Source organism: Meriones unguiculatus, chromosome 6 (genome assembly GCF_030254825.1).
Source record: "Meriones unguiculatus strain TT.TT164.6M chromosome 6, Bangor_MerUng_6.1, whole genome shotgun sequence".
In the NCBI taxonomy this organism is placed as follows: Eukaryota; Metazoa; Chordata; class Mammalia; order Rodentia; family Muridae; genus Meriones; species Meriones unguiculatus.
In genome coordinates, this window is record NC_083354.1 from 10,716,905 (window position 1) to 10,737,410 (window position 20,506).

Below are 20,506 nucleotides of genomic sequence, written 5' to 3' on the forward strand. Positions count from 1 at the left end.
AAATTTCATGGAGGTAGCTGGGGAGAGATAGAAGAGATGCCGGCAGCAGTGCGATTGTGGAGAAAGGACTCCATCTGCGTTGGGTACCATTGGGCTCACTGCTAGCGCTGGCAGGAGTGAAGATTCAGCCTGAGCCTTTTAGAAACTGAGCTAGACTGGGATAGAGATTTGAAATGGAGATGCTTGTGGAACAAGTTTTGTGGGATTTTTTCTCATAGTAAGTAGAATTGATCTTCCTGGGTAAAAAACAACAAACAAACAAACAAAAAACAAAACAAAACAAACAAACAAAAAAAAAACCCTAGGCTCGCCAGGTTTAATTCCAGCGCTCAGAGGCAGGCTGATCTCTGAGTAAGAGGTCAACCTTGTCTACACAATGAGTTCCAGGACAGCCAGGGATACACAGAGAAATCCACCTTTAAAAAAACAAGCCTAGGTTTTTGTTTTGTTTTTGTATTTAGTTGGGACAGGGGCTGGAATTGGAGGGGCAAGAGTTATGAGGGTGTAATGATCTGGCTTCTGAGAAAGTGGCAGTAGGATTTGGAGTCTAACAGTCCAGGTGCACCTGAAGATAGCTGAGGCTCCAGAGGCAAGATGACTGAAGATGGGTCGTTGAGTTCAAATATCCTCTTATCTATACCCTTCGTGGTCTAGAGTTACCTAATGCAGGGCTTAGCATTTCAAGAGTAAAATACGCTGAGTAATTGTAGATCTAGTTCCATAATTAGTAAGCCAAAACTTATATGACAAACAGACTATATTCTTTGCTGTTTTATTAGTTAGATACTGGGGCTCTCTGTGTAAACCAGCCTTGGCATGGAGTTTACTGTCCTGTTTCCATGCCCTTCATGCCACACTATGTGGCTCAGTTTTTTGTTTGTTTGTGTTGGGAGGTTGGTTGTTTTGTTTTTGTTTTTTTTTGTTTTTTCAAGATAAGATTTCTCTGTGTAACCGTGGCTGTTCTGGAACTTGCTTTGTAAACAAGGCTGGACTCACACTTAAAGAGATCCTTCTACCTCTGCCTCCTAGGTGCTGGGATTAAAGTTACTCCACCACTGGCAGGCCATGGCTGGCTTTTTATGTCTAAGGTAGAGTCTTACTAATTTAACTTCAAGTAAAAATTAAATCATGAACACCTTTCTCTCTTTGTTTTTCTTTTTTTTTTTTTTTTTCAAGACAGGGTTTCTCTCTGTAGTCTTGGCTGTCCTGGACTCAGTTTGTAGACCAGGCTGGCCTCGAACACACAAAGATCCACGTGCCTCTGCCTCCTAGAGTGCTGAGATTACAGGTGTGTACCATCATACCTGGCTACATTATACTCTTTTAAATGGTAAAATCTTAGGTCAGAAGTGCCCAGTTCTGGGCTGCAATCCCAGCACCTGAAAGGAAGAGGCAGGAAGACCTTGAACTCTCAGCCAGCCTGGGCTATGTAGGAAGGTCCTGCTTTCAAATACAAAACAAAATGATAAAGCAGTTTTAAACAATAGATAGCTGTAAATGTATGTACGCATATATACATTCTGCAACAGCAGTTAGTGAGAAAAGAGTCTGCTAATTAGAAAGACAACAAGCAGGTGTGTATTGGAGAATTTGGAGGGAGGAAAGGGAAGAGAAAAATATCTCGAAAATAAAAGAAAAAATGTAAGTAGAAGTTTTCAGAGTGATTTTGATAAGGTTTGGGAGCTTTTCTGATTTTCAACATTCTGAAAAACCTCCATGACACAGGTTCTCTGATCCTTTCCCAGCAGAAACTGTATACTTTCCCTTTGTTCCCCACCAGCGACCAGTGAGTGTCAAAACAAACCTCGTTCTTACTATCTCTCCTTTATCATAGGAAACACACAATAGGTTATAATAAGTGTTATTAAAACCAGGTGCAAAACTGTTGATGTCACAACTTTTTAATTTCTTTATTACTTTTAAAATTGCAAATGTAACCCATTAAAACAATTTCAGGTTATCACAGGAAGGCAATAGATTTTATCAGGGTGGCTATGTTCATATGTATCATATATACACATATCATCTTATCCTATCACTCTCTCCTCTCTGGCAAAGGGAAGCCCTTTCCCCGGGTTAGTTTGGTAGTTCTACTTTCCTCTTACCTTGATTCCATTACTCTCCCAGTTCCCCCCCATCTCTTCCTCTGCTCTCAGAAATCCTTTCTGTTTTGTGACCTACAAACATGAATATACACTCGTGTATGCACCCCCCCCCACACACAGTTTCTTTATAGAAGAGGAAAGCCAAAGCATTTTGAGTCTTATTTCATTTAATGTAATGACTTCCACTCCCTTCTATTTTCATGAAAATGCCAAGATTTTCTTTGCTAATGCATAAAATCCCACTGTGTGTGCATAATATAGACTTTTATCTGGGCTGGTTCTGTTTCCTGTTGTTGTAGATCACAGAGATGCTGTCATCTCTGTTCTCATAGACCTGGAGTCTTTGGGTATGTACCCAGGATTGCTTTAGCTGGGTCATGTGGAGGTATTGTTTTCTGGTTTTTTTAGGAACCTCTATATTGCTTTTCATACCACCCGTAATCAGTAAGTGTTCCCCTTTCCTCACGTTGTCACGTTTCATACTTATTTATTTATTCATCAGTGTATACACATGTCTATGTGTCATAGAGCACGTAAAAGGCCAGAGAACAACTTACTGTAGTTGATTTTTCTCCTTTCACTGTGTAAAATCAGGGAAATAAATTTAGGTAGGTAGTTTGGGGAGACGGGGCCTTTACTCACTGGGCCATCTTGTGACACCTTCATGGTTATTTGTTGTAATATTTTTCCTTAAAAGGTACTTTTTACACCATTCATCACTTTTGTTTCCTCCCTTCCAACCTTCCAATGTGCACCCCTCCCAACCTCTCTCCCAAATAGATTCAAAGCCCCCTTTTCTTTAACCTTTATGACATATACACATAAAGGGACAATCCTGTGTGATTTATTTCCTTTATTTTGAGACAAGGTTTCTCTGTGTAGATTTGAATGTCCTGGACTCGCCTTGTAGACCAGGCTGGCATTGAATTTGCATCAATGCACATGGATCCGCCTTGCCCCTGCCTCCTGAGTGCTGGGACCAAAGTCATGTGCCACCGTGTCCTCTGAGTGGTTTATTTTAGGCATATTTAAGCACAATTTGGTGAAAAATTTCTTGGTGATAATTAACTCAATCCTGTGTACACAATAAAGCTTAAAGACATCAAAACTGCTTGTAAAGCACATGTGACATCTTCCATAATGATGGGTTTTATATATATATATATACATCTGTATTCTATTCTATATTTTGAGCTTGTTATTGGCAAGCTCATCTGGGGGATGATCCAGTGTGGTCTCAGCAATCACACAGATTGCTCAAAGATTATCTGGCTCTTAGCAACGTTCTCTCCCAGTCTTCCAGGTGAAAAACAGGTTATATATCCCTCTCCTTGAAGGGACAACCCTGTGTGTTTACCATTTCTGGATCCCCACTTATCTGTGATCACAAAGACCTCTGTGCCTCCCACAGATGGGAAAAGGGGCTGGACCCATATGAAGGATGTGTGTCCTGGTCTGATGACAGTGTAAGTGGAGATCATGAGAACATACCAGGGTAAGGGTGTGGAGCCCAGGCTAGATCTGAGTAAAGGGGAGGGGCTATGCAGAGAGAAGGATTAGGCAGGCTAGACCTGAACACAAGCAATTCAGGGCAGGACTGACTGGACCTGGAGGTTTGATGCTGCACAGAAGAGGTGAAATCAGGGGATTGCAGTGGGGCAAGGACAGAACTTTGTTTTTTTGTTGTTGTTTTGTTTTGTTTTGTTTTTGAGACGGTATTTTTTATTCTGTAGCTCTGACTGTCCTGAAACTCACTATGTAGACCAGGCTAGCCTCAAATTCATAGAGATCCATGTTCTCTGTCTCCCAAGTGCTGGGATGAATAGCATGTGCTATCATATGTGGCTAAAGACTGAAAAATTTCCAAGATACTTTCTTTCTCTTATTGTTCTTTCACTCAGATGTGTATTTTTTCCTGTCTATATATTTTTACTTTTAAAATATTTTTTTAATTTATTTTATGTGTTGAGATGTTCTGACTGCATGCATGTATGCGTATCAGGGGCGTCCAGTGCTCACAGAGGCCGGAAGAGGACATCAGGTTCTATGGACCTGGACTTGGAGATGGTTGAGAGATGTAGAGATGCTGGGGACCTAACCTGGGTCCTCAGTAAGATTAACCCGTGCTCTACACCTCTGAGCTGGCCCTCCAAATCCTCCCTCGCTATGTTAAATAGTTAATATTGTTTTTCCTTTTCTTCATTATATTTTCCTTTTTTAAAAAAGTTCTTTCACTAGCTTCCTAATGCCTGCTTCCCTAACTTGCAGTCTTTTCTTTTCAATCTTCCCCATTTTTCTTTTCATTCCCTAATCTTTTAAATTAATTTTACGTTTAAACATTTTGGTTTATTCTACATTGATGTTAGTCCCCCCTTCACTCTCTAGTGATTTATTTGTGTTGGGGAGGGTGTTGAGACAGTTTTTCTCTGTAGCCCTGGCTGACATGGACTCGGTTTGTAGTCCAGGCTGGCCTAGCCACACTCACAGAGTTCCTCCTGCCTCTGCCTCCCAAGTGCTGGGATTAAGGGACTCACCACTAGGCCTGTTAGTGTTCTTTATGTTCATTCCTTTACAAGCTTTGCTTTCCTTGAAGCGAGTTTAGTTAGCCTTCCTCTTTAGATGTAACACCGGGAGCCCCAGCTCACACACACTTCAAACACACCAGATACATAAAGCGTTTCTTCATGTTTATTATCTCAAAAGAGCAGGATCAGCAGCTGCTTCACATTTTTGCAAAACGCCAGAGAGACTGGGACACGAGGACTCAGTCAACGCAGCCTCACTAAAACTTGAAAATCTTCCTGGCCTCTTCGACTTGTTTTGCATTCATGGGAGGCTTTCTCTGGCTGCCAGGCTGTAGGAACTTCTTCACATTGGGGAGGTTGCTGATTCTGCTCCTCAGGGCCTATAACCCAGAAACCACAGCCTGAGAGTGGGAACTGCTTGTGTGCACAGCCCAGGAAATCTGAGCCCCTCCCAGAAGATGGCCAACTCCATCCCTGCAACAGCTCCAGGGTAGACATGAGAAGCATATCAAATCCATAAGCCAGAAACCATAATTTCTAAGACAGTGTAAATTGTCTTAAAACCTTTTTGACATTCAATTCCCATCTCCTAACAAACACACCCTGTAGATCTGCTTTCTGTGGTGCCAAGCAGGCAGCACCCTGTCTCTCAGGCATGAAAGGAGAGAGAACCAAAGAAAACTGAAGACATGAAAAACTGAGTTGGAAACAGAGACAGGAAACACCAAAGCCTAACCAGAAGCAACTCACAGTCAATGTTCAGAGTGGGAGACAAAGATGGCCTCAGTGGGGCCCAGGAGACAGCATGGTAGAGGCTATGGAGAAGGAAGCACAGAGCTAAGAGCAGGAGACAGAGCTGAGGGAAGGGGAGCAGCATGACAGCTGCTCAGACACTGAGTGTGCAAAGACAGGACACATGAGATGGCCACCTCTCTGAGTGGTCTCACCTTCAGCAGAGGGAAGGGGGCCAGAAGGCTGGGGTCAAGCTCTTCAATATAGATGAGAAGTTCCATCAGTTGAATGTCCACCCTGGTCAGCCTGTTGCCTACAAAGTAGTCTTGTCCATGGCTCTTCAACACCTACAAAATTAAAGGAGACAGATTATGGGCACATGGAGTTGGTCTGGAGCTGCTAACTTTCCCCAAGTCTCTCAAGGCGACACTGTCCCTTTGCTGGGCAGGTATAGAACTGCAGCCATTTCTCTAAGCCTAGGATGCAGGAGGGAGAGTGAGAAGTGATGTGTGTGACCCCTTGAGCGCCCAGGTGATCTTTCTCTGTCATTGCCACATCCCTGGGGCTTTCACACTGTCCACTCTTACGTGCATTTTCCACATGTGATAAGGGTTTGGCCCTTGATACTTCATGGTCCTCCCCCTCATATTAAAGTGACAGAGCCCTGGGATTTCAGGACATTCCCCCTCCCCTCCAGCCTTTCATGAACAGAGACTCCATCTTTAGGCCATTCACCCCAGAGAACATCCGGTGTCAGTACTCTGCCCTTGCCTGCCTTCCTTGTTTCTCTGGAATCTGAACTACATCATTGGCTCTGACTCCTAAGGTTCACTGTGTCACCACTGACATGCTGTAGTTTACAGCATGTAAACTGTGAACTGGGCTGGGGAATATAAGTAACTTAGAACCAATGAACACTGCAGTGATGGGGATGTGAGTGGACAGATAAACACCTGTGACAAAACCAGCAGCACGTGGTGCCAATCTTGTCGTCTGGTTGCTGGCTTTGGATTTAAATATATATACATATATTGAACATGTATTTCGACATTTCTGGTTGTATGAATTTTGAGTAATAGCACTGCTTTAGCTGTACTCACATGGCATTTTTTTAATTAATTACACTTTATTCACTTTGTATCCCCCCCATAAACCCCTCCCTCCTCCCCTTCTAATCCCACCTTCCCTTCCCCTTCCTCACACATGCTTCTCCCTAAGTTCACTGATGGGGGAGGTCCCCCTCTCCTTCCTTCTGATCTTAGTCTATCAGATCTCATTAGGAGTGGCTGCATTGTCATCTTCTGTGGCCTGGTAAGGCTGCTCCCCCCTCAGGGGGAGGTGATCAAAGAGCAGGACAATCAGATTATGTCAGAGGTAGTCCCTCTTCCCCTTACTATGTAACCCAATTGGACACTGAACTGCCATGGGATACATCTGTGCAGGGGTGTTAAGTTATCTCCATGCATGGTACTTGGTTGGAGTATGAGTCTTTGGAAAGACCCCTGTGTTCAAATTTTCTGGTTCTTTGCTCTCCTTGTGGAGAGCAGACACATTAAATCAGACATATTAAATCAGTTAGAAGAAAAAGCAGGGAAGACCTTAGAACTCATTGGCACAGGAGACAACTTCCTGAACAAAAAACAAACAGCACAGGCTCTAAGAGCAACAATCAATAAATGGGACCTCATGAAACTGAAAAGCTTCTGTAAAGCAAAGGACACCGTCATCAAAACAAAACAAATGCCTACAGATTGGGAAAGAATCTTCACCAACCCTTTATCTGACAGAGGTAATATGCAGTATACATAAAGAACTAAAGAAGCTGAAAAGCAACAAACCAAGTAATCCACTTAAAAAATGGGGAACAGAGCTAAACAGAGAATTCTCTGTAGAGGAATATAGAATGGCAGAGAAGCACTTAAAGAAATGCTCACATGGCATTTTCTTTCGTATCCCAGCAATATGAAAGTCGCAGATGATCATATCACATGATGAAAAGTACATATCACATGGTGAGCTTCACACAAAGAACTACTGCAGCATGGCGTGGTCACCTTATCACACTGTACATGTACACACACACACAAAAAAAATACCGCTGCCATCTTCAAACACAAAAAGAAGCCGGGTGTGGTGTCATGCACGGTAAATCCCAGCTCTCAAGGAGCAGAGGCAGGTGGACCTCTGTGAGCCTCAGGCCCATCCACATGAGAGAGATCCAGGAGAGCCAGAGCTACATAACAGAGAGACTCTGTCTAGAAGAAGGAGGATGAGAAGAAAGAAAATGAGAACAAAAGGAGAAAAACCAAAAATACAAAAAGAAGCAATGAATGTTCTTCACGACATAATCCATTCTGTACTTGTAGTCGTTGAATCTCCTATAAGAGACGACTTAAGCTGTGATGGCTGGACAGTGTGTCCTGTGAGACAGGACCTTGACTGTCAGCACCATAGGCCACCTGGTTCTTTGAGACTCCTGGTTCTCTGATGACTCCTAAAAGCCTCATTGCTTCCATAGAGCAGGGGCAGTGATGAGCGAATTTCCAGTGAAAGCATGAAAAATAAGCTGATACTTTATAAAATGGGGTTTTAGTGAGATCTTGTCAGGACATGGTCCAAGAATGTGTTTGTGTGAGGAGACTTCTGAGTGCTCATGGGAAAACACTAAGACATCAAGACAAAGGGCATCTGACCGCAGTTTCTTTAAAAACATGGGCTAGTTTTTAGATTATGCTTTTGCGTCCCTCTCAGGCAGAGTGGATAGGGTTGAGTTTTCTTCAGATTATCCATTACACCTGACTATTGTTATTTGTTTATATGGAAGAACAAATTTTTGTCACTTGCAGCTTGGCCACCACAAATCGCTTGCTGTTGTGATTGTGTGCTTTACTCATGTAACTCTTCTTAACTCTCAGAGTAAAAACTGTCTGATCCTCTGAATCAATTTGTCTGTTTTATGAGACATTAGTTAGTCTCATTATCAAATCCATTCTCCCAGGTCCCGCCTCCTCTGGAGCAGTAAACAAGGTATCTTAGGAATTCGTAAGGTGCCCTCATCCTCTGGGATCATAGCTTTGCCTTTAATCTTTTAATGGATAGAAGTTTAAGTATTTTTGAAGTGTCCTCAGTTTACCTTCAAAGAGAAGCCCTGACTAAGAGAGGTATTTCGTGTACACAGACAAACCTTCATTTGTGGAGTGTGCATGGCTTTCCCCTTAAACCTGGCATCCATAACCCCAATTTCTGCAGCTCAGTTTTTCTTAACATCTCTTCATCAACCTCCTCCTCTCCCCCCTCCATCACTGTCCTTGTTCAGATACTTCTCCTCTGTCTTTGAGGCGCTGTCATACTTCTGATGGGCAGCTGTCTTCTGGCCTCCCTGTGCAACAGAATAGGACAATACTTTCTCCTCTGTTGTTTTCTGCAGTTTGCTCTGGAATTGAGACCCGTTGTATTCTGCAGAATCTAGGTCCACCTCTGGGGTGGCTCAGCCTTCCACAGATCCAGTTCTGGCTGTGGCCATGAACCCTGTTGAACACTAACCCCTAGACTGGCATGACCATGACGTGTTTTTTTTTTCCCCAGGCAATTTTTATACAGTGCCCTGTGGGGCAAGGAGCTGTACAGGAAGGCTCATGGAAGTGAAGGTGGGTTCTGCAGCAACCTTTCTCTCCCAGCCTCTGCCTTTCTCTTGTCCTTGAAACTCAGTGTCCCCAACTTCAAAGAGCCTATTTACTTCTTTTCTTTTCCTTCCTTTCTTCCTTCCTTTCCTCCTCTTTTTTTCCCCCCAAGACAGGGTTTCTCTGTGTAGCCTTGACTGTCCTGAAACTCACTATATAGACCAGGCCATCCTCAAACTCAGAGATCTGACTGCCTCTTTCTCCTGCATGCCAGGCCCTACTTACCTTTTCAAAGGCAGGCAGGTAACGGTTTTTGGTCCTGTCTCTTATCAAGGAAGTCTTAGATTCTTTTTCATCTGGGAGACATACTGCCAGTACCCTGAACATTTGACAAAGATCTTCAATACCCTCTGCATACATGTCAATCCTGAAAGACAGAATGACCCAAATTTTCAAGAGTTTTCAAGTATTCCCTATTTTATGTTTTAACCTTAAAACCTGAGAAACACTGAAAGGTGGTTGCAAAGTTATTTGCCTTTAATGGGTCATTGTCTGTTTATATTTGACAGATGTGTTAACTTCCCCCTACAACACTCTGTCAGGCCAGATACACTTTTAAAATATTTTTAAAAATTCTTTTCTCATGTAGCCCATAGACTCAGTCTCCAAGTGGGGTCCCTTGTGTTGGGAACAGGGCCTATCTCTGACATGAACTCAGTGGCTGGCTCTTGGATTACCTCCCCCTGGCAGTGGGGTGCAGCCTTACCAGGCCACAGAGGAAAACAATGCAGACAATCCTGATGAGACCTGATAGGCTGGGGTCAGAGGGAAGGGGAGGAGGACCTCCCCTATCAGTGGGCTAGAGGAGGAGCATAAGGAAAGAAGAGGGAGGGAGGATGGAATTGGGAAGAGACAAGGGAGGGGCCACAGCTGGGATATAAATTGAATAAATTGTAAGAAATGATAAAAACAATTCTTTTCTCAAACATTATATGCAGACCACATTATATTCTCCTCTACTCTCCACACCTTCCAGTTTTGTTTTGTTTTTTTTAATAATTTTTATTACAAACATATGGCCCAGTGCAAGCACAGAGAACTTCAGTGGCTCATCCAGAGAGACTGTCACCAGACACTGGTGGCCTCCCAAAAGACAATCATTAATCTACAACATTCTCTCTCTCTCTCTCTCTCTCTCTCTCTCTCTCTGACATGGTTTGTTCTCAACCATCACGCTGAGATTCTCAGGGCTAACATGCTTCCTCCCATGTAAGCTCAACACAGAGCCTCTGGCTGAGCCACCAGAAGCCTCTCTGCTCATCGCTCATTCTGCCTCCAGTCCAGAGTATTTCTTGGTCAGTGTTAGAAGTTCCTCATCTATTTCTCATGAGAGCCTCATGCTGCTGCCAGATTCTGGCTGTGTTGGCATTTGGCAGACTTGTCTATTTCTTTATTCAGTTAACCCACAGCACATCACAGGACACGTATATTCCCTCTTTCCAAACAGTGCTTTCTACGATTCTTTTTGTAAAAGAGATTCTCTGTCATGTTTTCACACCCTACCATATTTGCTCCCTCCAAAGGATAGCATTCTCTGTTTCAGTACACCTGTAGCAGTCTAACAATAGTGACACGCTCCAATGTTAGAAGGATTTGATTCCCCTCTCACTCCCAGTCCTGCCACTCTGGTAGTTTCTCCTGGAAGGACTAACCCACTTCCTTCTTATCCATTGGAGGGTGGGAACATTACATATGAAATGAAAGATGGAAGTTATGGTTCTGGTGTCTGATTTCTTTATATAATACAACACTCACTCTACCTTTGTTTTCCTTCTCTCACCACATCATCTATTCTTAAAATAAACTTAAAATTTGTGCACTTCTTTTATCTGTTATTGAATACTTTGGATGATTCCATAGGAGAAAATGATAAATAATGCTGCTAGGAATATTTCTATACAAGTCCTACCGAAACCATGTCTTTACATCCCACAGACATAATGTTCCCCATATTGGAGCTAACACCACGTTTAGCTTTCTGACCAACTACAATACTCCCACACAGTGGTTTATGGATGAAGGATTCTGTCACAGCAGAGTAGATCCCAGTGTGGGTGCTACCATCAGCCTGGCTGCTTTAGTCCTGAATTGAACTCTTCAGGTGACCCTGGTCCCTGGGAACCAGCTTATCTAAGCCTCCTCGAGTTGCCCAGTCCATAGAACTGGCTTAAAGTCAGGTTCTTGCTCTGCACTGTTCTTTCTCCTGGCACATGGACAGCAGCTTCTTTTACCTTCCTTTCATAGGATGCTCCTCTAGGCTCAGGCCCTGTGTCCTTTGTCCTAAGATGTTGGCTGAGGTCTAGTCACTGAAGCCTTGAGAACTTGGGGTCATGATTCCATCATGCTCAGGAATCACTGTCCATGTAGCTCTGTCCCTGTGCTGTGCTGGCAACATCATCCTCTGCTGTAGCCACACTCACCAGAACCCACCCCATTTGCTTTTCCTCCCCTCTGTAGACTCTGCCAGACTTGACCTAAGTGTTTATGCCCAGAACCCATTGGGGTAACAATAGGAAATGTACCGTACAGGGCTCTCTCCTTCATGTCCTTCCCATATAGGTCATATTTGGTGGCGATGTAGTTGAGAATGGCTCTGGTCTGTACCAGCTTCATCCCATCAATCTCTACCATAGGCACTTGCTCAAACATCAAACTCCCATCTGTGAAAGGAGAAAGGGAAAAGGTCCATCAACTGTCCAAATCTCACTTCTCAGGAGCAGAAAAGTTGTGTTGAAATGTCTGAACATGCAGGGGAAACATAAAGCATTGGCTGGAGTCTTTCAAGCACAATCTCATCTACTTTTAGCCTCTGTTTCCTCCCTGTCTCACCCATCTTCTTTTGCCTTTTGAGCTTCTCTCATTCATCTTTATTTCCTATAGAGATACATGCTCTATCTCTCATACATGATTTTATGTTCAAGTCATGTCTCTAGATACAGTCAGAAGCGAGGAAGGGACAGCAGAGGGCCACCATGCAAGCAGAGCTAAGTAGGGACTTTGAAAGTCCCATTATGTTCATGAGGTTAAGGTGTTGTGAGGAAGTTTCCTGTGGAGTGAGTCACCAGAGGAAACACAGACTCCTCCAGCCTGTGTTTGTCAGGAGATAGGAACTCATCATCAGCTATAATAAAAATGCTCAGAAAACTGTCCCAGCTGTTTCTCCATCCATGATTTAATCCATGGTCATGTGTCTGTGTGGTTGTTGGACAGAGTGGGTAAAACATGGACTGAATGAGTGAGTGAGTGAGCCTGAGTGAGACAGCTGACTCCATGCAGAAACGAGAAAACGTTCACAAGTCACCAGACAAATCCATGGGGAAATCTACCCCCCCATCACTGTTCCCATTCTCACAACACTCAAGGAGCCCCACAACCTACCTCATACCACTCTGCCATTTGTGACTATTTCACCCACCACCCACCACCATCACCTTCAGGTAAGCCTTCTATGAGGCACAGCAGTCACACAGATACTTGGTGATACCTTTTTTTAGTTTTTCAAAATCTTCTGGTGTATTTATAAACTTCTCTTCAAACTGAAAGCAGAAAAAGTAAATGCATTCTATTAGCTCCTCCTGTGTTCTGTAGACTCTGGAACTTCAGTGATCCCTGCCTGGTACTTTATTCGGAGAAGTTACAACTTCTTGTAGATACAAGGGAATCTGATCGTGGCCCCTTGGAAATTCAAATTCGCTCAAATTTTTATATGCACATACCCAATGACAACCTACTGTGGCCTTTCACATGCATTCCTGTCATCTGAGCCGATCCATTTTAATATGTAGTCACCTAGCCATTTTCCCAGCCTGATAGAGCAATTTAAACTACTCTTTTCCTTTCACATTTTAAAGAAACATTTTAATCATGAAAGGATGAACTGGGCTTCTACCTTACTTGGAGTGACAGTCTGCTGATGATTTCATAACACACAGTATTGGATTGATAGACAATGTAATGATAAGTGCCAAAACCTTGCACAGCATTCAGAGGCACAGGGAGTGGTGACAGTCAACACACAGGGGGCTGAACTGGGATGGGTTGGTGGCTATGAGGTTGCTGATGAGGCTGAAGTCAAGGCCAGTCTGTGGGACCATTGAACCTGGAAGGTTAGAGCTAGGGACTCTAGCAGCCCTGCCCACTGCCTTCTCAGTCACCATGCCACACAGAAGGGGGCTTCTGGGAGAAGGCCCCAACCCCACTTTCCTCTTCTCTGAACTCAGCAGCCCAATGGCTGAGAACACATCCCTGAGTCACAAAGCAGACATAGACTCTGGCACCCAATTGTTCCCTGATTTAAAGCGTTCCTCTGAGGATGGCTCTGGGGTGTCTCAGTTCTCACACACCCCTTCTTTTGAAAGGGCCCAGCTGAAGCCCTATTCATTTAGGAATGGAGAAATGTGATTCCACAACTGAGGTAAACACGTTGCCATGACACTGAGAGACAACACCAAAGCTGCCTTCACGGGACGCCCCTTCACTCTTTAAGCCCCCATTCTGCTCCTGTCTGGGGGCAAGATCTCCAGCTAGTAGTGCCCATGACTTCCTCTCCAAGAATCCCAACTGCTGAGCTCCCCTGGTGTGAACCAGAACTGCTTTTCCCAGTAAGGCCTCTAGAGGGCGGCACTCAAGGCTACCAGCATTTTCTGCTCAAAAGCTAGACAGGAAGACATTGAAGTGCAGAATGCTGTTTCTGCCCCATACTTGGACCCCTCACACACTTCCCTGAAGGCTCATAGACATGGGGTCCCCTGAGGAAGCGAGCTCTTTCCTGTTCACCACCTGTATCTTCCCGACCAGGCCTGCACCCAGGACTTGACAGTCTCTCTAAAGTGATTACTGAGTATTGCTCTGTTTGGACAGGCCGATTGTGACAACTTTCTGTGTCGGGCCTCCCATTTGTGGTGTGTGTTTTAAATGGTAACTCTGTTTGGCTTTTCTGGTATAGTTTGTCCACTTTAATGTTTTTTAATACTATATGCAGAAAGGTGTGTGTGTGTGTGTGTGTGTGTGTGTGTTTGCAAGTACCCATAGCTGTCAAAGACTCATAGCGGTCAGAGGCTCAGGAACCCTCCAGGCTAGAGTGGCAGGTGTTTGTTACAGCCTTCGTGAGTCCTCTGCAAGAACAGTATGCCAGCTGGGCACAGTGTTGCACACCTGTGATCCCAGCACTCAGGAGGCAGAAGCAGGTGGCTCTCTGTGAGTTTGAGGCCAGCCTGGTCTACAAAGCAAGTCCAGGACAGGACTGAGGAACCCTGTCTCAAAATACCAAACCAAACCTAAACAAAAACAGCATGAGAATTTAACCACTGAACCATCATTTCAGTCCCCCCGCATCTTTAAGCCATTTTTATTCTGGTTCTGTTTTGTAAAACTTCACACAAGATGCTAAATTCCTCAACCTGTCAATCACCAGCTCCAATAACCCACAGGTAAAGTCCACCCTGCTCCTCCCTTTGCCATCTTCTCTGAGACTCTGACCGTGATATCAAGAGGACCTGAGGTGGCACAATTTGCCATTACAAACACCTCACCGTAAAGCTCTAAATGTAAGCAGTCTTTCTAAAACAAAAATCACAGTATCACACCACAAATATGCAATAATCAAATAGCATTACCTCATAATCAACATTCAAGTTGCTATTTCCATGTCTCATTATGTGACTTGAATCAACTCAAATAAGCAAGTAACCAAGTAAAGATTTAATTTTTCTCCTGAAAAGACCTTTTAATTGTGAATGTGTTCTTTAGAGAGAGCATAGTAAAATGGTCATTTCTTCAAATCAGACCATCTCCTTCTGGGAACAAGACAGTTACCATGTAAGGCACAACTTTGTGGCAGCCTTTTTGGAGTATTTGGCAAATTGGCATGCACATGTCAACAAGGGAATTTGGCCTCTCGATCCTGGTTCCTATCTAAAGTTTGGTGGCTAAGCCATTGACCTTAGCAGCAGAGGGCTCCGGGCCTGAGAACTAGACCATAGATTTCATGTAACCATGGTAACCAGACAGCAGGTTCTGTGTAACCTTAAGTAATCCCTTTTATGTTTTGGCTAAGTAAAATTGCCTGCGTGAGAAACTGCTTGTACCTTTTTGCCTACTTCACTGTTAACTTAACGACCATTAAACTGATCAGCATGTAGACTTGGTGTCCTTCTCTGTGTCGCTCTGTCTCTCTCTCCCCAACCCTCTCTCAGGTGGTATTCAAGTGTCTCTGCTGGCAGGTGACACAACTTCATTCCCATTTCCTGGTGTGGAGCCTCTCGGCTTAGAGAAGTATTTTAAAGCAGATCTGAGCTCCAGCTGCAGAAGAGCCATGCCCAACCTACCTCCACCCCTGCCGCAGCCAGGAGCCATCTGATGCACTCCATTTTGCCCCGAGCAGACACGTAGTGAAGCACAGGCTTCCCAGCCATGGCAGCAACTGTGGTTCACCAACTAGGGAGGAGAAGCAAAGAGGTCAGCCCCAGGGCAGACTGTGCAGATCTGTTTAGTTATGCAGCACTAGGCAAGGGCAGCCTGCCTACTCCGTGGATGGCTGCAGGGTCCAGGGCGATTTCTTGACTTCATTTCTCATCCATCCTTAACCGCCAACCTGAGACTGCACCAGACCGGTCTCAGCTGGCCCCAGGCCTTCCATTTAATCACCGCAAAGGTGCCTGGTCTGGAGCTGTCGCTGTTGCAAGTTTGCAGAAGACACTGATGTCCATACAGTCACATGATGAGGAAGCCCTGGTGAGGGCAGCTGAGGAGTCCTGCACTCTGGGCAGACATGCTGGGTCCCTGCTACTCAGTGTGTGGAAGTCAGCATCATGGGTCATGGGCAATGTCTTGAACATGGGAAAGAATAGACAGAAAATTTCAGACTCTGTCTTTTAAAAAAATTCTATTTTTACTTTTAAGTGTGTGTGTGTGTGTGTGTGTGTGTGTGTGTGTGTGTGTGTGTGTAAGTAAGTGCACATGAGTTCAGTGGCTGCAATGTCTAGAAGACATCAGATTCTCTAGACCTCGTGTGCTCTGAATGCTGGGTCATCATTACCAGGCCACAGCAGTATTTTTATTATTTTTTTTAATCTTTTACTGTCTTTTCTTTCTTTCTTTCTTTCTTTCTTTCTTTCTTTCTTTCTTTCTTTCTTTCTCTTTCTTTCTTTTTTCTTTCATTCGTTTTGTTTTGTTTTGTTTTGTTTTGTTTTGTTTTGTTTTGTTTTGATACAGTGTTTCTCTGTGTAGACTTGGCTGTCCTGGAAATCCCTTTGTAGACCAGGCTGGCCTCAGACCCTGAATGATCTGCCTGCCTCTGCTTTCCAAGTTCTGGGATTACAGGTGTGTGGCCTGGCATCAGCTGCATTCTTACCCCTCAGACACTGGCTTCCCAACCCCCTCAGGTTACAGCTGCTCCTAGTGGGCACCTAACAGCTGGCTCCAGAGCACTACAATGCTCTGTTCTCTTTGTCTTTGTTTCCCTTTCCTGGTTTTCTCCCATGAACTCTGGAAGCTTCTGTCCCGGGGATGTCATAGGCACTCTGAGATGCTGAGGCTTTTGGACAAGCCCTTGACTCTGTCCTCCCCATGCTGCTGTCACTGTAGAGCATCTCTGGGCCTACTGCCTTACAGCCCTCTTGGTGACGAGTGCCTCATAAACGACATCCATGCTGACGTGTGTGGCTCTCTCTTTAACCACGCAGAGTGGAGCTGCATGCTGCCTAGGAGTCCCCAGGCCCTCTCCACATTCATGATTAATGCTTTGAGCATCAGCATGGGATTGGCCACATGACCACTCAGTGCCAGAGCTTGTATTAACCTCGTTCTACAGATTGATTCCTTCTGTCTGTATCTTCTTACTGATGTTTTCTGAACTTTTACAGTTTCCAAAGAGTACTGTTTTCTTTTCTGCTGTTCATTCCCTCACACACACATCTGTGATCACAGAGGAAATAAGCAATCAGCCTCCCCTCTCCCCCCATATCTGATGGAACATTCATTGCACAGTCCTCAGATATGCCAGGGCTCAATAGTTCAAGATTCACACTTTTTTTTTCTGGTGCTCACCATGCAAAAACACAGGTTGTGCTGGGTAATTAAATAGTAAACTAGTAATAAAGTAACAAACATTAACTATGAAATCTGGTACTCTGCTATTTAAAGAGAGTTAGCAAAGCAATGGCAATTCACATGGCAAACAAGTAACGTAGAAAACCAAATACGGAAAGTGCTTTGGGAGGGCAGCCTGGGGAGAGAGTCTGGGGTGAAATTCATTTCTCCAGTGAGAGGACGCTTGCAGGTTCCCCGTGGGATCGGCACACTCAGTGCAAGAAAAGAACATATATGATCATTGGTTTGCCTGAGACCCCACCCAGGTCCACTCCTCACTATCCTAAATCCCATGCATGCAGATTCCCTCACAAACACATGGAACCCCATCCTGTGGTTCAGTGACCCTGAAGGAGAAGGAAGGAAGGGAGAAGACGGAGAAGCAGAGGAGGAAAAAGAGGAGAGTAGAGCCAGAAAGGAAAGGAAGAAGGGAAGAATGAAGACTGGAGAGAGGAAGAAAGGAAGAAGGGAAGGTAGGAAGAGAAAAAGAGAGGGAGGGAAGGAGGACAGAAAGAGAGAAGGAAAAGAGGAGAAATAGCTTGCTTAGTCACAAAGCAATTCATATAAGCTGGAACCATATCAATGCCAATGGGCAGTGAATATAATCAAAGTATATTATAAATATGAGTGAAAAATTACATAATAATACCAGCATTTTGCACAATTACTGCATGCTAGATTAAACACTGAAAACCTATTTTCCAATGATACAAACAAGAGAAAACATTACACAGGTTATAAAAAACAGTACTGACCTCCTGAGGGCTCAGGCTTCCTCTCCACTCAGCTCCCCAACTCCAGCTCCAGATGAGTGTGGAAACTGCTTTAAAAAGGTGACAATTGTAAGCCAGGATGTGGGGACCAATGGAGAACAGCCTCTCCCATACACACCCACAGAGTTCAAGATTCCAGAGTTTCAGGATAGACAAGAAAGATGACCAATCAGGAGGAGGGACCCATGAGTCCCCTTCCCTCCATGAAGATCTAGAGTCCTTTAATATGGCCACTGATAAGGTTCCTGCAGTCTGTAAATGCCCCTCACACATGCTTCTATACATAAGTCTAGAGAGAGATTCTTTTCTCTGTTAGTAATATCATTCTCTCTCTCTCTCACACACACACACACACATACACACACACACACATACATGGAGTGGAAGGATGGTAATGAAGGAAAGGAGAGAAAGGAAAGCTGCTTGAGAGTCTTGAATAGCACGACCCTTAACCGAGTCAACCCACGGACCCCTCAGCTATCATAGCAAAATGTGTGTTTGACCTACTCAGTCTGAGGAGTAGTTTGTGATGTAGCCCTAAATTACAGAACTAATACGATGTTTCAAATTCAAGGCTAAGTTGAACCAGCAGGATACACTGGCCCCTGATTATTTTATCTCATGGAGCATGCTAAAATCCTGCAATAGCACGATATCTGTCGTAATCTTTGTCCTGTTTTAATCAGGAGTCCAAGGGCAGAAAGGAATTTCACAACTCACTTAACTGCACCTGGATGACCATTAACAGTCTGTCCCAGCATGCTCTGGGTCTCAGTGCAGCCTTTGAGCTCCTGTGTCACTGCTGTGGAAAGTTGCCTTGTCATCATTACCAATGTCATTTCCAAGCTAGTGAGAATGTGCCAAGTTCAGAATCCTATCTCTCATGCACAAACCAGGACATCTACCATTGACTGTACTCATAGACCAAATGCTGATTGGTGATTTTAGTTACAACCACTGGTTCATGGGTCTTGGTTTCTTAATCATTACCTGATGATCTGGTTGGCCAAAGCGATGCATATCACTCACCTGAGTGTGTTCACCCTACCAGCGGCTGGGGCTGGCCTCTCTTTGTCTTGGTAAATTCTGCTAATGTCTCCCCAACTGTAACATTTCATTCCTCAAGGGCAGTTCACGTTTCTAAAATCTAGCAGTGCTGCATTCTAGGGTGTGCATGTGAGCACTCACAGGATCTCAGGTTCCTGAGGAAGTCTCAGTCACAGAGATGAGTTGTGTTTGAACACTGGTCATGAAAGAGCCCATGTCACAGGCTTTGAGCTCATGGCAGAGAAAGAAACTCGTTTATTAGGCTCTCAAACGGCTTTTTTAAAGCCAAAAGCCACAAGCAACTTTCTCATGGCAAAAGTCCATTTTCTTCACTTGGCAAAACACCCAAGGATTCACTCAAGGTTACACGAGGTTTGTTATCTAGTTCTCAGGAACAGAGCAAGCACCCTGCTGGAGAAACTGTCAAGGTCAGGCTCTGAGAAACTGAACTTTGCATTAGCCCAACATCTGCCAAGGCCAAGAGGCAAATTTCTGTTACCAGACTCCTTCAGGGTGAAGTCAGGGGATCGCAGTGGGCCAGGACAGAACTCTGTTTCGCTTTGTTGTTGTTGTTGTTGTTAAGACAGGGTATCTCTACATTCTGTAGCTCTGGCTGTCCTGAAACTCACTATGTAGACCAGGCTAGCCTCAGACTCATAGAGATCCATGTTCTCTGTCTCCCAAGTGCTGGGATGAATAGCGTGTGCTACCTTATGTGGCTAAAGACTGAAAAATTTCAAAGATACTTTCTCTTATTGTTCTTTTTCTCGGATGAGTATTTTTTTTCCTGTCTATATATTTTTACTTTTAAAATATTTTTTAAATTTATTTTATGTGTTGAGATGTTCTGACTGCATGCATGTATGCATGTCATGGGCGTCCAGTGCTCACAGAGGCCGGAAGAGGACATCAGGTTCTATGGACCTGGACCTGGAGATGGTTGTGAGATGTTGTAGAGATGCTGGGGACCTAACCTGCGTCCTCAGTAAGATTAACCCATGCTCTACACCTCTGAGCTGGCCCTCCAAATCCTCCTTCAGTATTTTAAATAGTTAATATTGTGTTTCTTTTTCTTCATTATATTTTCCTTTTTTAAAAAAAATTATTTCACTAGCTACCTAATGACTGGTCCCCCAGCTTGTAGTCTTTCTTTTCACTCTTTAAGTTTTTTTCTGCATTTTTTTTTTCATTCCCTAATCTTTTAAATTAATTTTATGTTTAAACATTTTGGTTTATTCTACATTGATGTTAGTCCCCCCTTCACTCTCTAGTGATTTATTTGGGTTGGGGAGGGTGTTGAGACAGTTTTTCTCTGTAGCCCTGGCTGACATGGACTCGATTTGTAGTCCAGGCTGGCCTAGCCACACTCACAAAATTCCTCCTGCCTCTGCCTCCCAAGTGCTGGGATTAAGGGACTCACCACTAGGCCTGGTTAGTGTTTTTTATGTTCATTCCTTTACAAGCTTTGTTTTCCTTGAAGAGAGTTTAGTTAGCTTTCCTCTTTAGATGTAACACCGGGAACCCCAGATCACACACACTTCAAACACACCAGATAC

At 44.1% G+C, this 20,506-nt stretch overlaps 1 protein-coding gene across 1 annotated transcript; it reads right to left on the reverse strand.

Annotated features, from left to right (window-relative positions):
• Window positions 1-4,775: 4,775 nt before the first annotated feature.
• LOC110560494 (glutathione S-transferase A2-like) lies at window positions 4,776-17,969 on the reverse strand. The gene is made up of 7 exons (XM_021656448.2): window positions 17,886-17,969; window positions 15,369-15,477; window positions 12,527-12,578; window positions 11,570-11,702; window positions 9,268-9,409; window positions 5,578-5,709; window positions 4,776-5,010 (listed from the first exon to the last, which is right to left on the reverse strand). The coding sequence occupies exons 2-7, from the start codon at window positions 15,453-15,455 to the stop codon at window positions 4,888-4,890; spliced, it is 669 nt and encodes a 222-aa protein (XP_021512123.2). The 5' UTR covers window positions 15,456-15,477; window positions 17,886-17,969; the 3' UTR covers window positions 4,776-4,887.
• Window positions 17,970-20,506: the final 2,537 nt, after the last annotated feature.